Source organism: Saccopteryx leptura, chromosome 9 (assembly GCF_036850995.1).
Source record: "Saccopteryx leptura isolate mSacLep1 chromosome 9, mSacLep1_pri_phased_curated, whole genome shotgun sequence".
NCBI classification, from domain to species: domain Eukaryota; kingdom Metazoa; phylum Chordata; class Mammalia; order Chiroptera; family Emballonuridae; genus Saccopteryx; species Saccopteryx leptura.
The window spans coordinates 38,125,497-38,142,745 of record NC_089511.1 but is presented as its reverse complement, the minus strand read 5'-3'; the positions used below and the strand labels follow the sequence as shown (position 1 = coordinate 38,142,745).

General features: G+C 46.0%; 2 protein-coding genes across 3 annotated transcripts in view; one reads left to right on the top strand and one right to left on the bottom strand.

Annotated features, from left to right (window-relative positions):
* Positions 1–7,898, bottom strand: part of ANKRD27 (ankyrin repeat domain 27) — a 72,436-nt gene extending 64,538 nt beyond the window's left edge. For both annotated transcript variants that reach the window (XM_066349662.1, XM_066349663.1), the window contains exon 1: positions 7,743–7,898. The gene's annotated coding sequence lies outside the window, so the exon portion shown is untranslated. The remainder of the gene's footprint in view (positions 1–7,742) is intronic.
* A 541-nt stretch (positions 7,899–8,439) lies between these two features.
* RGS9BP (regulator of G protein signaling 9 binding protein) lies at positions 8,440–13,863 on the top strand. Its single transcript, XM_066349682.1, has one exon. The coding sequence runs from the start codon at positions 8,863–8,865 to the stop codon at positions 9,568–9,570; it is 708 nt and encodes a 235-aa protein (XP_066205779.1). The 5' UTR covers positions 8,440–8,862; the 3' UTR covers positions 9,571–13,863.
* Positions 13,864–17,249: the final 3,386 nt, after the last annotated feature.

Here is a 17,249-nt window from a genome sequence, read left to right as displayed (position 1 = left end):
AGGTTATTGGATCAAAACCCTGGGCTTGCCCAGTGAAGGCACATACTATGAGTTGATGCTTCCTGCTCTTCCCTTGTCCCTTTCTCTCTTTCTCTAAAGTCAATAGATAAAAATTTTAAAAACAATTTTTTTTAAATTTGAAAATATTTTAAATTTATTAATACGTAATTTACTTTTTTTTTACTCCTACTAAGTCTTCAAAATCTGGCATGTATGTTACATATACAGTACTTCTCAATTCATACTAGCAACATTTCAAGTGCTTATGGGCCACATGTAGCTAGTGGCTATTATATATTGGACAGAGCAGAGCCATATTATTTTATATGACTACAGCTTCATAATCTGCTTTGTATCTCATAAAGCAAGGCCTCCCTCTTTGTTCTCCACAATTGTCTGTTATTCCTAATTCTTTGCACTGTCACATGAATTAGAATCAGCTTATCAATTCCATGAAAAATCCTGTTGGGATTTTTATTAAAACTGTACTGAATTTATGGACTAGAAAATCAACATCTTTGTAATAATTTTATCATCCATGAATATGGTATGTCTTCCCATGTACATCTTCCATATTCTTCAATTAAATTTTCCCTATAAAGATCACATACACTCTGCTTACACAGATCACATACACCCTGGCTAGGTAGAGTATCATCCTGATATACCAAGGTTGTATATTGATCCCCAGTCAAGGCACATACAAGTATCAACCAATGAATGCATAAGTAAATGGAACAACAAACTGGTGTTCCATTTTGTTGTGGATCCCGGTCGGGCGCATGCGGGAGTCTGTCTGACTGCCTCCCTGTTTCCAGCTTCGGAAAAATGAAAAAAAAAAAATGGACACAGAAGAGGAGTCAGAGTTCTGTCATGTCACTGAACCTCTCTGCACCTCCACCTTAGTCTGTGCAACGAAGAATACAAATATCTGTCTCGAGGCCCTGGCTGGTTGGCTCAGTGGTAGAGTGTCGGCCTGGCGTATGGAAGTCCCGGGTTGGATTCCCAGCCGGGGCAAACAGGAGAAGCGCCCATCTGCTTCTCCACCCCTCCCCCTCTCCTTCCTCTCTGTCTCTCTTTTCCCCTCCCGCAGCCGAGGCTCCATTGGAGCAAAGATGTCCCGGGCGCTGGGGATGGCTCCTTGGCCTCTGCCTTGGGTGCTAGAGTGGCTCTGGTCGCAACAGAGTGATGCCCCGGAGGGGCAGAGCATCACCCCCTGGTGTGCAGAGCATCGCCCCCTGGTGGGCATGCCGGGTGGATCCTGGTCGGGCGCATGCAGGAGTCTGTCTGACTGTCTCTCCCCGTTTCCAAATATCTGTCTGGCAGAATATCCATTTACACTCTACCCTTGTCATCTGCGCCATACTGAAGAGCAATGTATTCAATACTTCCACTTAGTACCAGTATACATGGTTCCTTTGTGAGAATTAGGGGTACAGTTTTGTACCTGGGCATATGGCTTAGTAAACAGTTCAGAGGTTATACATTAGCCCCAATTTGCCAATATTATCCTCCCCAGGCAGAGTACCTGTGCAATAAACAACCTGCACAGTGTACACAATAGCTCTATTGTTAATGTTTGACATTTTCCTTTAAAAACCTACTCTCTTTTAAAATTTATTTAAAAGAATTCTTATTACTACTTAAATGAAAAGAAGTGTCAATACCCATAGATTATCAATTAAAATTAAAATTAATTATTAATTAAAATGTATTATTATTGTGCTCGCTTCGGCAGGACATATACTAAAATTTATTATTAAGAAAATTAAAGTTTAATTAAAAATTATGAAAACAATTGACATTATTTAAAACTTTGCTAAATACTGTTACCTGCCAAAGGTTCTGAGCTTAAGCCTATGGTCTCATCATTAAAAAGAGAAAATCAGAAACTATTAAGGAACATCAAGTAAAGTTATCCTTGATATAATCAGATGAATGACATATGAGTGAAAACTGAATTGCTTTCTCATTATGTAACAACATTCCAATATGCTTCCTTGGGAAAATACCAGAACAGTTTACATATACATAAGTATATTATGATTTCTATTCCTTATAGCTAATGACAAAAATGGCCACCATTAGAGAGCATCATTGGTCCTGGCACTGTGGTAACTTCTATACATCCTCATCCTATTTTTTTTTATTTTTTTTTTTCATCCTCATCCTATTTTAATGCACTGATAACTATGGGTAACTAACAATGACCAATGTTCACCATAACTATAGGTACCATTAGCCCCATGTCACAGATAAAGAAAGTGAGGCTCAGCTGGCCAACTCGAGGTTACAAGATATTAGAATTTATTTTAACACCCATTACTTTAACCACTAACATGTAAAATAAATTTGTCTGGCATAGGGATTATTTCATGATCCATGGATGTGAGGATTCCACACTTCATTTCCCCGAAATGGAAAAGTCCCCCTGACAGACAGCCACCCAGACCCCACATCAGTCTGATCCAGCCAGAGCTGGAGCACCTGGGGACTGCAGAGGAGTCCCTGAGCTCCCTGCAAATCCGCTTAGAGGGAAGAGCCTACCATGAAAACAACTACAGATAATCTGTTCCTGGACCCCAGAGACAGCCCTGCAACAATTTAGGTATTTGAATTGTCTAATTCAATTATTACGAGAGCCTAGATAACCCTTAACAAGTCCCTACCAGAGCAACTGAATATAATTTTGCTGGGACAGAGTTAGAAGAAAATAAAATTCTTCCAAGTCCCTTACCAATTTACAGTTGGTTCTACATGGCAGAGTACACAAGTAAAGATGCCTTGGACAAAAACATGAGAAACAGGATAGATTATGGTCAGACGAAAAGTGTGAGGGGACACTCCTACTGTTCTTCAGACAAGATGCTGGCAAAACACCAACATCCCATCCCCAAAATGAAGGTGATAGAACTGGCTTTGATGCAGAAACTAATTACCTGCATAGGAGGCAAAGAATGAGTACCAGAAGAGTAAAACAAACCCAGAGAATGCTGGGAGAAGTGAGGGCCAGGTAGCAACAGAAAAAGCAGGGAGGGAGTTGGAGTGAGAAGTGGGGGAGGCATCCTGGCAGGGACCAGAGCAGGGGCAGCGGTTCAGGAGGCAGGAAAAGGTCCTTGTGGGCAAAGAAAAATCAAACTGTTTTTTACAAGATGAGGCCAGGGAAATAATAAGAATCCAAACAGAGTGGGCCAGAGAGGGCCAGCAAGGTAAGAGAAGATCCCTGAATGTAACTTAAAAACATTCAATTCATGGGCATGCCGGGTGGATCCCGGTGGGGCACATGCGGGAGTCTGTCTGACTGCCTCCCCATTTCCAACTTCAGAAAAAAAACCAAAAAACAAAAAAACATTCAATTCAAATGCACAAACTGTGTAAACACATAAGACTCTTAGCAAATTTGCTGGTGAATGAGATGAAGCTGTTTTTTTTATCCCAAGTCATCTGCTTTCTCTTGGACAGCAGTCCTCCTGGTTGCCAATGACTTAACCCTCTGTCCCCGAGTAGGGATTCAAAGAGCTCTATCCAGCCTGTTCTCAACCTTCCTGTCCTAGGGTTAAAAATATGTAAAAATCACATACAAGCTGGTGCTTAATGTCAGAGTTGAATTCTTATATAGGGGTAAATGTTTAAAAATAATATTTAATACCTGCCCTGGCCGGTTGGCTCAGTGGTAGAACATCGGCCCAGTGTGTAGAAGTCCCGGGTTTGATTCCCACTCAGGGCACATAGGAGAAGCTCCCATCTGCTTCTCCACCCCCCCCTACCCCCCCCACCGTCTCTCTCCCCCACAGCCATGCGCATTTAAACAAGTTGGCCCCAGGTGCTGAGGATGGCACCATGGCCTCGCATCAGGCACTAAGATAGCTGTTGCTGAGCAACAGAGCAATGGCCCCAGAAGAGCAGAGCATCACCCCCTAGTGGGCTTGCCCCGTGGATCCTGGTTGGGGTGCATGTGGGAGTCTGTCTCTCTGCCTGTCACTTAATAATAAAAAAAGAAAAAAATATATTTAATACCCTCACAAGTTTACTTGCAAGAATTGATTTTTTATTTTTATTTATTTTTTTTGTATTTTTCTGAAGCTGGAAACGGGGAGAGACAGTCAGACAGACTCCCGCATGCGCCCGACCGGGATCCACCTGGCATGCCCACCAGGGGGCGATGCTCTGCCCCTCCGGGGCATCGCTCTGCGGAGACCAGAGCCACTCTAGTGCCTGGGGCAGAGGCCAAGGAGCCATCCCCAGCGCCTGGGCCATCTTTGTTCCAATGGAGCCTTGGCTGCAGGAGGGGAAGAGAGAGACAGAGGGGAAGGGGGGGGGGTGGAGAAGCAAATGGGCGCTTCTCCTATGTGCCCTGGCCGGGAATTGAACCCGGGTCCCCCGCACGCCAGGCCGACGCTCTACCGCTGAGCCAACTGGCCAGGGCCAAGAATTGATTTTACATTTTAAAATATCATGCATACAAAGTAAACTTTTTCTTTGTAAAACTAAAATGATGAGTGAGTCCCTGCCTAAGCTCAAATAATGGGAACATTTACAGAAAATCCAGTGAAGCTAGAGATAAAATATCCCAGAACATAAGTTATCTGATGCTCTGTGATCAGGACAGTTAGGCGAGTACCAGGCAGTTCAGGAGGTGGTGTGTACACTTGCAGTTGTGTGGTCTTCAACTGTCTGCCAGCCTGGATGACTCTGGCTGCTCTGGGACTGACTGGTAACAGCATGCAGCCTGGCTCAGCAGAATCCAGCATAAGAAAGTCTTCCTCCCAGAGAGGCACTCCTTGCCAAAATCTCACTGCTGTGGTTGTTCCTATCCTTCCAGTGCCCTGATCTAAGACCCTGGCATACAACTGATGACCAATATTCTCCAGCTGATTTAATTTGTGATTCAGAAGAAAAAGGCAAAAAGGAAAAACTTTCTATTCATCTGTTTAATATCAAATGGAAGAGATCTGATGATATAATGCATTGGTTTTCAACCACTGAGCTGCAGACTGGTACTGGTCCACCAGAAATGAAGATTATAGAGTATAATCATTGGGTCTATAATCTTCACACAACATCAGGGTGGTTAACTCTTTCACCAACTGTCATGAAATTTCTGGCGGACTTCTGGCTGAAAACATTAATACAATGTATAATATTATGATCATTTGTGTCCTTCTAATCTAATGTCTATGGATCGCACACATATTTTTCTCAAAGCTCCTCTTCAAAGCACCCAGCCTACACCTAGCCGTCTGGCTCACTGTAAGCCTGCAGTAACTGTTCTCCCACTTGAATACAGAATAGTGGGGTATTAGAGGAAACTCGAGCTCCCAGGGAGGCATTATCTCTCACTAGAGCTGGAAATCCACTGCCCATATCCAGGGGAAGATGAGGGGTTGGCCCTAGGCAGCCATGCAAGCATTGGTTAAAGGAGAGACACAGTGTCCTCAGAGCTGGCCAAAACAAACACAGTGACAGCTGAATGGTAGAGGGTCACAAGATAGAGCAAAGCCCTCATGACCAGAATGGGGTATGACCACCAAGGGAGCAAGAAAATTTGGAGAACAACAGATGTGAAAGCAACCTCAGAACAAACCAACTCTGGATTCTTCAGGTGCGAATCCTTTCTGGTTCTGTATCTATCACATGGTCACATTCCTATGCTCCTCTAGAAGAAGGTAAAGTTACTGAACACTAATCTAATCTTGGCAAGTCATAAACAGAGGGAGAGCCCTGACAGACACACTAACAGTGTACAAACAAGCGAATAACAGAGACCCAGAAGCTGCCCTCACGAGGTTAACAAAATCCAAGAAACCTACGGAGGCACAATCAAGGCCTGACCACAGACCCTCTGCAGATACTAGTGCTCAATCCCCCAGCGACACTGCCCTGCAGGATTATTTCAGGTGACAAGCCCCCACTGGGAGAGCTCACCCAAACTGCATACCCAGATCCACAGCCCTTACTGTTTTCTTGCTCTTGGGCTGGTCAGAAGTATTTTTCCTGCTCTCATACTGCACTTCCCCCTTGGATACCTACAGGCCCCGCCTTCTGATGTTACTCAAACCTGTTCACCAGCAAGACCACAAAGTGATCTTTCCAACACTGAGGAGTGTAGGATTCCTCAACTACTTCCTCTCCACTCCTTACTAGATGAACTCTCAACTCTTCTGCTAGGTATTAAGAGCCTCTCATTTCTGGCCTCCCACTCACTTCTGCAGCCTTATCTCCTTCTGCTGTCCCCACTCTCCAAGGAGATGGAGATGCTAGCATTTTGTTTTGGAAACTATTCTTCCTTTGGCAGGTGGGTGGCTGAGACCCTGCACTACAAAGAACGGCCAAGGCCCAGAGAGCCTGAGCCACAAATGGCCACTGAATCAACAGATTAAAGGACAGATTGCTGAGTAAGAGCAAGCCCTGAGGCCCAGGCTTCTGGACGCTCCAGAACCTCCAGAATGCTCAACACCAGGACCAAAGAGGTGACCCAGAAACGCTTATATCCACTGCTCTTCTCTAACGCAATGGTGCATTACTTAAAATTGGGGCCTCACTCCAGGAAACCTATAATTTGGAAAATCCCAGCTGGCTCTAGACTAGTAGTCCCTCTTGTTTCTTGAGCATCCTAAATCCTCAATGAGGACACTTGTTCCTGCGGTTCTATAAGGCCCAGAAGAATCAGGTCCCTAGCACCTTTGGGGATGGCCAGAGGGGAATGGCCTATCTCTAGCGTCTTTGGGCAGTCCATTTCCAACTAAAAGAACTGAACAGATCTAAAGTCCAGAATATGTCTTGGTGGTTAAGAGTTTTCCTGGAGCCTGACCAGGTGGTGGCACAGTCGATAGAGCATCGGCCTAGGATGCAGAGGACTCAGGCTGGAAACCCTGAGGTCGCTGCCTTGAGTGCGGGTTCACCAGCTTGTGTGAGGGGTCTCTGGCTTCAGCACGGGATCACAGACATGACTCCATGGTCGCTGGCTTGAGCAAGGGGCCACTGGCTTGGCTGGAGCCACCCTGCCACCCCTTCCCGCCCTCCCCCATCAAGGCACATATGAGAAAGCAATCAGTGGACAACTAAGGTGCTGCAAGGAAGACTTAATGCTTCTCATCTCTCTCCCTTCCTGTCTGTCCCTCTTTCTGGCTTTCTCTTTCTCGCTAAAAAAAAAAAAAGTTTTCCTGGAGCAATCTTTACCTGGCTGGACGAAGAGATCCCGCCCCGCGGAGAAGCACGCAGGCAGGTACGTATTTCCCTTCTTCCACCCCTGCGCCCCCATCACCTTCTCTCCCCCGCACCACAAGAGTCCGCCCAAGACGCTGGACACCCACCCACACAGCCTCCTCTCCACCCTCACGGCCAGGCCGCTAGCAAGCCCTGGAGGCCACTCAGCCCTGGTGCGACGGTTCCGCCCATTGCCCCAACTCCAAACTCCTGAGACCTCGGAGCCGCTGACTCGTCCTGGAGCCGCGGGGGTCGGAGCGCGCATTCTACCCTTACCCATCCCACCCCACCCCGGAAAGGAGAGGCGGAAGAGTTCGCTACCGACCAGAGCGGGAGAGCGCGGGCGGGGCGGTCCACTCCGCGAGAGGCCGGGGCCTTGGGGGTCGCCCCGCGGCCCCAGCCCGGGACGCCGTGGGGCGCCTGCAGCGGAAAGAGCCCCTCCCCCTGCTCCGGGCCTCGCCCGGCCTCTGAGTCCCGAGGCGCAGCGGTCCTGAGGGAGGGGAGGCGCGGGAGCATACAGGAGAGAGGACACTTACTTAAAAGGCTACATAGTTCCACTCCCTGACCTTCCTGGAGCGGCGGCAACACCTCCCTGCCCCAGGCATCCGGCCTCAGGGTCCACCACCCCAACGCGGCAGCCTTACTTCACCGCCCACCCTCTTACTCCACTGTTGGGCGGAGCCGGACCTCTGAGTGACGTCCGTGCGGAGCAATGATTAAGTCCGCTCGGCTGTGGGAGGAGCTCAGGAAGCGCACAACGCTTCCTACTCTGGCTGAACCATCCCAGAGCCGCCGACTGCGCGTGCCCAAAAGGGAGAGGGCGGGGCCGAGAGCAGCTCCGACAGTAGGGGAGGGGTCCAAGCTCCGTCTCTGGAAAGCTGATTGAACCGGGATGGGGAGAACTAGGAACCGTATCGACCCACTTACTGCTAGCTTTGGAGGACAGAAGTGCCCAGTCCTACGAAGCACACTACTCCCGTCACTGGCAGGGGCTGGGAGTCAAGGTCCCTAGGTTCTAGTCCCCTCACTTTGAGTGTCGAGTGATCTAGTCCCCCTTTTACTTTTACCTGGGCCTCAGTTTCCCTATCCGTAAAATAGAGGGTTAGATCTGCCAAGCACTAATATTCCAGAGAGGAGAGGGAGATGGGGGACCTACACGTGACCTCCCCGCGCGGGGCCCCGCCTATCCCTTGTCCAGCAGATGGAAGCACCCCGCGAGGACGGGCGGGGGTGGGTGGATCCTAAGAAACACGACCCGGCCGCCCTTGGCAGCGGCTAAGTCGGAGCGCGCAGCTCAGGAGTTAGCCCCTGGCGACTGCACAAGAGGAAGATGGGGACAGCAACCCGGGCTTCGCAAGGGGCCACCGTGGAGGCCAGGGAGGTGCAAAGACTCAGCGTGTGACTCGGAGCGTATCTGGGAGGATGGGCGAGGGGGCAGGAGGCAGCTAACAGGGCTCCCTCTCCGCGTTTTGTTCTCTGAGGCGCACGTCGTGGGTCCTGAGCGGGCTCCGTCGACAGCCCTGCAGCGCGGAGCTAGTCTTGGGCCATGAGGAGAGTTCCAGCGACCCCATGCGGGGTCGTGGTCGGGGTTGGCAGTGTTCTGCTACGCTGAGGGTGTAGGGCACAGGCGGCCAGCTTGTGCCGGCACGCAACGCAATGGCGAGGGAGGAGTGCAAGGCGCTTCTGGACGCGCTCAACAAGGCGACCGCATGCTACCACCATCTAGTGCTGACCGTCGGCGGCTCGGCGGACTCACAAAACCTACGTGAGGAGATGCAGAAGACGCGGCAGAAGGCACAGGAGCTGGCGGTGGCCACCGGCGCCCCCCTAACGACCGCGCTGCGAAACAAGGGCCTGGGTGCCGAGGAGCGCGCGGAGTTCGAGCGCCTCTGGGTCTCCTTCTCCGGCTGTCTGGACTTGCTGGAAGCCGACATGCGGCGCGCACTGGCGCTGGGGACCGCTTTTTCGCTGCATGTGCCCCGGCGGCCGCTGGTGCGCACGGGTGTGGAGGGAGGTGCGGCGGCCGTAGCGGCCCGCGCCCTGAGCGCCCGCAGCTTGAGGCACGAGGCGGAGCGCGACTTCGACGTGGACGATCTGCGCGAGCTGGAACGGGAGATCCTTCAGGTGGGCAAGATGATCCACGACATGGAGGTGAAGGTCAACGTGCCCCGCTGGACAGTGCAATCCCGGCAGGCGGCAGGCGCAGAGCTTCTGTCCAGTGCTGGCGTCTCCTCGGCGGGCTTTGTGTCCACAGAAGAGCGCACAGGGCCCTGCGACCCGAGCAAGGCCCTGGCTGCCACTGTTTTCAGCGCCGTACTTCTGGCGGCTGTGGCCCTGGTGGTGTGCGTGGCGAAGCTGAGCTGACCGACACCCGACGGTCCCCCGCCGCCACCGCTCCTTCCGCGGAGAAACCCTTCTCCTGGAATGACCTCTTACCGCCAGGACTCGGGCTGATAATGGAACCTGGCATGTTTAAGGGAAGCGGTTCTAAAAACCCTGTATGTGTAGGCATACACGGGTGTTTCATGCACACATCTGCTAGCAGAACGTTGTTTCCCCTTGCTGGCCTGGGAGGAGTTAATTTTGTGCAGGCCGCCAGGGCATTACCGCTAATATATGCAGGAGCTTTATCCCCTATTAATAGAAAACCGCCCACAGTGACCCCAGATTCCTCTGAGTTAATTAATGGAGACCACGTGTGCTGCTGGGGCGTGTTTACAATGAGTCCGAGCTTGGTGCCACCATCCCTACTGGCGTTTCCCACTCTCTGCATGGGGCAGTTTGAAAAAAGGGGTGATGAAGTGTGGAAAGGGGGATTTTGCTGGGAGGGTTTTTTTTTTTTTTATTACCTTAATCTTCTGAGGCCTGCGCTTAGGAGAGTGCAAATAGAAGTTCATGCAAAGCGCTTTCTTGATGGCGCAGGTTGCGCTTCTTGGCAGAGCTTATCCGTTAGTCACCAAAAGCAGCTAGCAGAGGTTTGGGATTGTGTCCTCAACCCAAGGGTCTGACTCTGCTTAGGAACCCAGGGAAGGGCTATAGAACCTCCCCTCAAGGGATTGGAGCCACTGCTCACACTGCCTGTTTCAAAGGGCTCTCCCCGACCAGCCTAGGAGGGGTGCAAGCTTTGGGAAGGGCCACATGCTACATAAACAGGGACTTTCTCCTTCGCTTTGGCTTATTTTTGTTCCAGAACTAGACTAGAGTTTTTGATACTCCTTTGGGGGAGGGCTGGGGAATCCTCTTTGGAGCCCTAATCCTATCTATCCCTTGGAATTTGCTGGGCAGCCAGTTAGAGAGCTGGCTTTGGAAGGAGATGCACAGCTCACTAACCCCAGCACTGCCCCCTGAGGGGATACAGTGGCTGGCACACAGAGGTTTTGAGCCAGTTAGCCTAGACTGGGTTAGAATGTAACAGTTTTAATTTGAAACTTAAGAAGCGTTTTAAAAATAACAATCATTTAAGAGAAAAATCATTACCACATTGTATACTGTCAAAGCTGGGGTATTTTTTTCTAAAGGATATTTGGCCACGAATTTATACATGCCAATGAGTGAAGCATAGCAGTCTTTACTTACATACTTTGGTTAGTAAATACACATCTGCATCTATTTTTAAAATTGATCTTGAAGGCAGGAGGTCATAGTAAAAACTTCTAGACCCACAGGTGTAGCCTTTTTTCTTCTGATCAGTAAATAAGGAAGTATAGAAGACACCCTGGATCTGTCTGGAATTTGCCTGGGCAGTGCTGCCACCTCCTGTCTGTGTTGCAGAGAGGGCATCTGTTGAGACAGAGGAAAAAAAAAGCATTTAACTTCCTAAAGATAATAATTTAGAATTAAACTTTAGTTTGGCTGAAAACTGACAAGGATTTAATTTTCTTCTTTACCTCAGAAGTGAGGAAAGGGACCAGGAGGAGGTAATTGGCAGTTTTTCACAAGGGCAATGTGGAGGGCAGAGGGGCAAGAGGCAAATAACAGTAGAAGTGCTTGTCTGGGAACCCAGTCCTAACTAAAGGTTACCTTCCCAGTATAGTCCATTCTCACTTCTTGGCACACAGCTTCTAGTAACTTAGAGTATGAGATATTTGCGCGTATCTGAGGTAACTGTTTTAAAAGACAAAGTGTTGACCTGGACTGGGTTGGTTAGAGCGTCATCCCAAGCTACAAAGGTTGTGGGTTTCATCTCTGGTCAGGGTACATACAGGAACAGATCAATGTTTCCATCTCTTTCTCTCCCTTCCTCTCTCTAAAGTCAATACAAAAAAAAATTTTTTTTTAATTTTTCCAAAGTGAGAAGGGGTCGGGGATAAGGCAGACAGACTCCCACATGCGCCCAGCTGGGATACACCTGGCATGCCCACCAGGGGGCGATGCTCTGCCCATCTGCAACATTGATCTGCTGCAACGGGAGCCGTTCTAGCGCCTGAGGCGGAGGCCATGGAGCCATCCTCAGTGCCCAGGCCAATTTTGCTCCAATGGAGCCTTGGCTGCGGAAGGGGAAGAGAGAGACAGAGAGAAAGGAGAGGGGGCAAGGGTGGAGAAGCAGATGAGCACTTCTCCTGTGTGCTCTGGCCGGGAATTAAACCTGGGACTTCCACACGCCAGGCTGACACTCTATGGCTGATTAAAAGTTTTATAACAATAACTAAAAGGAACTCCTTCTGCCTTGTTCAGTCTGGGTAAATCTGAATAGTGGCCAGTGTCAAGTTCTTTTGCACCTGCCACCCCTGGGTACCTTCAGAGACGACACAGAAATTTTTCTGATTCTCTTCTTCCTCTTCCCATACCCAACACAACCTGGGATCTCTGTCACCTTACCCAAAGTCTCATCTCAGGCAGGGAGAGGCTAATACATTTATGACCCAGCGTTGGAAAATATCTTTGAAAACCACACTCTAGATAGATTCTTTTCTAAGACTGTGACTCTGTTCTTTTGTGTGTTTTTTTTTTTAATTTTTATTTATTGATTTTAGTGAAAGAAGAAGGGAGAGAGAGAGAGAGAGACAGGAACATTGATCTGTTTCCTGTATGTGCCCTGACCAGGGATCGAACTGGAAACCTCTGTGCTTCAGGACCATGCTCTAACCAGCCAAGCTATCTAGCCAGGGCTGTGACTCTCTGTTCTTATCAAGGTGTTTTGTTCATAAAAAAGAAAAATCATCGCCTGACCAGGCAGTGGCACAATGGATAGAGCATCAGACTGGGATGCAGAGAACCCAGGTTCGAGACCCCAACGTTGCCAGCTTGAGCGTGGGCTCATCTGGTTTGAGCAAAAGCTCACCAGCTTGGACCCAAGGTCGCTGGCTCGAGCGAAGGGTTACTCAGTCTGCTGTACCCCACGGTCAAGGCACATATGAGAAAGCAATCAATGAACAACTAAGGTGTCGCAACGAAACTAATGATTGATGCTTCTCATCTCTCTCCGTTCCTGTCTGTCTGTACCTATCTATCCCTCTCTCTGACTCTCTCTCTCTGTCTCTGTAAAAAAAAAAAAAAAAAAAAGAAAAGAAAAATTGTCTAGGCACTATTCAGGTAACTCAGTTAGATAGAGTGTCATCTGAATATGCTAAAGTTGTGGGTTTAGTCCTGGTCAGGGCATATACAAGAATCAACCAATGAATGCATAAATTAGTGGAACAATGGGTTGATGTCTCTCTCTCTCTCTCTGTCTCTCTCTGTCTCTCTCTCCCTCCATCACTCCCTCTCTCCCTCCTTCTCTCTCTAAAATCAATCAATTAAAAAAATTGTTCTGCAGAACCTGTTACACAACCCATCGGAAGTTGTATAATCCATAGAGAACAGTTTGGGGCAAACAAATTTCTTGTCACTCTTTCCACCCACATGGCAGATCCTTAAGTATTTATTTATATGTGCAATCAAATGTGTATCTAATTTTGAGAGTCCTCTGATCACTGAAATTAGTAACAAAATGTTGCAAAAAAAGACTGAATTAATAATAAACATATTTATCCTGTAGACCTGTTAGTTTAAACAACTGAATTTGAAAATTTTAAACACTAGGACTATTTGGAATTATTTGTAGTTATAACATTGACTAATTGAACTTTTGCTCTATGAAACAAGCAAAATCACTTTCCACTTGAGTAACAGGCTGCTCTTATTTCTACATATAGCTCAAGAAATTGCTTTCTGGCAGAAGCTTGATTTAGTTTAGGTGTTTTACATCAGTTACTAATTTTCAAAAAGCATTTGGTTTGATCTTATACCATGATACAAGTGACAGAAATAAAAACAAAAATTCAACATGTTTAATAATATAGTATATATATATATGAAGAGGTTGGTTTTTTTTTTATTAAAGCCTATGGCAGAGAACATCTACTTTCCCAAATTAAAGGTTTAAGTTGAAGGATAGACTTTCCAAAGAAAATTGTTACTGTGAAGCAAAATTTCTTGTGAAGTTAAATACCTGTAAAGAGAAAACATTTCTGGTTTCTCTTTTGGGAAACAGCACGGCTTTATGTGATAACTGAGAAGATAAGAATGTGGAATGTGGCCTGACCTGTGGTGGTGCACTGGGTGGGGCGTCGACCTGGAACACTGAGGTTGCTGGTTCGAAACCCTGCACTTGTCTGGTCAGGGCACATATGGGAGTTGATGCTTCCTGTTAAAAAAAAAAAAAAAAAAAAAAAAGAATGTGGAATGTCAAGGTCATTATCATGGGAACTATGAACTATTGCTATTAGTTTAAAAAGAAACTAATATGTTTGTAGGAGAAAAAAAAATGCCTTCTGGCAAATTCTTTTTCATGTGCTCTAAGAACTTATACTTTTAAATGCCACAAGGGAAAATATTTTTGGTAAATAAAAGTAGAGCATCAACTTCATGATTTACCTAAGGTTTACAGTAAGCAACATATGAGATGTGTGATGTGAATTGACTAAAGTAGTCTGGTTAAAGAGAGCTCTGATATGCATGAGGACCCTGGTAATGCTGCATTTTCCTTTTCAATGTGCACATTGATATGTTTTTAGCTACTTGGTTGCTTTTCAGAATGTAGTTCTCTGTTCTGTATTGAATGCTTGTTAAGGGTGCAAGCCCCAGAGTGTGAGTCTGTATGTCAGTCTGAGAAACAAAGTGCTGTAGGACTGGCCGCTGTGTTCCTTTAGGGCTTGCCTTTTCCGGCAAGGCCTGACCAGCTGCAATTGGCAGGGGCTCTGCCTCTCTCTCCAAGTACCTCAGACAAGTCACTGACCTCCCGGTGCCTCGCTTCCCTCATTTGTGAAATGAAGGGTTTCCTCATTAACCCAAAGGTCCCTTCCAGAGCCTAAAACATTTAACAGAATGCAGTTAAATAAGAAAGGGTTGTTTTGTTGGAATTTTTTTTTTTTTGGATGTTGTTGGTTTGGGTGCATATTGAAATGGAATCTTACAGTTTGGTGGTTATTGTCTATAATTAGTCTGTTGGTAAGTTCCATATGAATTTAAAAAATCAGAATGAACTAAGCTTACTGTGATTTTAGTCCATATCAGACTTAGTAGCAAATTTGTGTAAATGCTACTAACTTATAGTACTTACATTAGATTAAGAATTTAATTTCAGACCCTAAGTCTAAGTCAAAGAAAGCTTAGTATGTATTAAACAGTTTTTTTGTGCCCAGCAGTTGGACCACCTGAACTGATTCAGGGAAATTACATGTGTGAAAACCTGTCATTTGTGATGGAGGCAAGGAGAATCCTATTCTGTAAGTAACCTGGGAGCCTCAGAACTGTAACTACACTGGCTGCCTGAAGTCATGGAACATGAGCTCAGCATGGATTGTTCTGTACTGACATCAGATCCAGGGTGGACTTAAAAGCTTTGTATCTACTGTTTGAAAGATGCTTCTAAATGAAATGTTTATTAATAAGTAAAAAATTAAAGATAACATGCAGCATTTATAACATAGCCAGAAAAGACACCCTCAAAATATTCAGCTATCAACTATTGTGATTTTTAAAAAGATACTCCTAATCTTCATGCACATTTGAATTGAAGTGAATGTCCTGATCAATGTATTTACCCTTGACAGGGTAAATGACATAAAGGGACTTTCAGAAATACTCCAGGATTATAAATCTCCAAGTGCTGCTCTACAATATGATTATACTCATCTTCTAATGCAGGATGGAATCCGGGAAGAACAGTAGGTCTCCAGATGAACAATCTTTGGCTGTGGTTAACACAGATCAAAGTCATATTCAAATATTGCTTTTTTGGCTCGCAGGAACAGACCAGAAGTTCAGGAACTGATCACATGCTGCAGCCCTGAGTCTATGAGGACTAAATGTATTTCTGGAAAAGCATTCCTCTCTTTCATTTACTTATTTTCATCTTGTTCCAGAGGATTCTGAGTGTTTTCCATGTAGTACTATGAGATCCTGGGCATCCTTGTTATTTGGTGTATAAGTTTAGAATTGTATAAACTGAAGGCTTATATGACAAATGTAAATAAGCCCAAATGAGAGCTCCTGTTGGTGAAATGACTTTGAAAAGTCCTTTTAATATGCTGTTGCCAGAAGACAAAGTTGAGTGTCCCCTGCTTGTATGTATGTGTTAGGCATATAGAGAAGATCTACAAGGAAACAGAAATGAAAATATTTGTTAAGGTGGTGGGTTTATGAATGGTATTTTTTCAATATTTTTAGTGTTATATTGTTTTTACAATAAAAATTTGAATGCTCTTATCACCTAGAAAATATTATTATTAAAAAACATATATTTGCAGTTAGTGTGTCAATTACAATGAGAAATAATTTCAGAATCTTCCCCCACAAATCAAAGGAATATACACCTGGAATCTCACTGCAGAGAATCAGAAGCATGCTTTGAAATACGATATCAAGAGCATAGAGGTTAAAAGCACTGCCTATGAAGTAAGGTACACCTGAGTTCTGATCTGACCTTCTTAAAGAAGTTCCTTAATCTCTCTGACTCCAACTACCTTATCTTTACAATGGGAGCAATAATAGGGTAAACTTCATAAGAATGTGGAGATGACTTTTTCCAAACACAGAGCTCATAAATGTTGGCTTCCATTGCTTATTATTATTATTAAATATTTTATTTATTAATTTGAGAGAGAGAGAAAGGGATGGGAGAGGAGCAGGAAGCATCAACTAATAGTTGCTTCCTGTATGTGCCTTGACTAGGCAAACTCGGGGTTTTGAACTGGTGACCTCAGCATTCCAGGCCGATGCTTTATCTACTGTGCCACCACAGGTCAGGCCCCACTGCTGTTATTTACCACACTACTTTAGAAGTCCAAAAAATGAGATGGTTGCCAAAGAAAATATATTGATATATGAAAATATTTTAATATTTATATATTAAAATTAGATAAACTTGTCAAATGTGAGAAGGTGTATAACAAGAAGGTCAAGACTACAGAGGGAAATTCAGGTTGATGTAGAAGTTGGAATTTATAAAGTCAATTTTATTTTTTTTATTTATTTTTAAGTGAGAGGAGGGGAAATAGTGAGACAGACTCCCTCATGCTCCCTAACTGGGATCCATCTGGCAGCCCCTCGTCTGGGGCTGATGCTCAAATCAACTGAGCTATCTTCAGCACCTGGGGCTGGCACTCGGAACCAACTGAACCACTGGCTGCAGGAAGGGAAGAGAGAAGGGTGATGGGGGGAAGAGGCAGATGGCCACTTCTCTTGTGTGCCCTGTCTGGAAATCGAATCTGGGACATCCATACGCTGGGCTGATGCCCTATTACTGAGCAAACTGGCCAGTGCCTATAAAGTCAAATTTATTGACGTCTAATTTAAATATAGCAACACTCACCTTTCTTAGGTGTGTAGTTTTGAGTTTTGACAAATGTCTATAATCATGTAACCACCACCTCAGTTAAGATACAGAATGTTTCCATCAGCCCCAGACGTTCCCCTTGTCCTTTGTAGTCAGTCAATCCTTTCCTCCCACCCCAGGTTCTGGCAACCTCTGATCTGATTTCTGTTCCTATAGTTTTGCCTTTTCCAGAACATCACATAAATGGAATCCATACATTTTTGAGAAAACAAATGTTGTGAACCTT

Excerpts from the sequence above, each read along its gene's own strand:
- RGS9BP (XM_066349682.1), top strand. The coding sequence starts at position 8,863 with ATGGCGAGGGAGGAGTGCAAGGCGCTTCTGGACGCGCTCAACAAGGCG.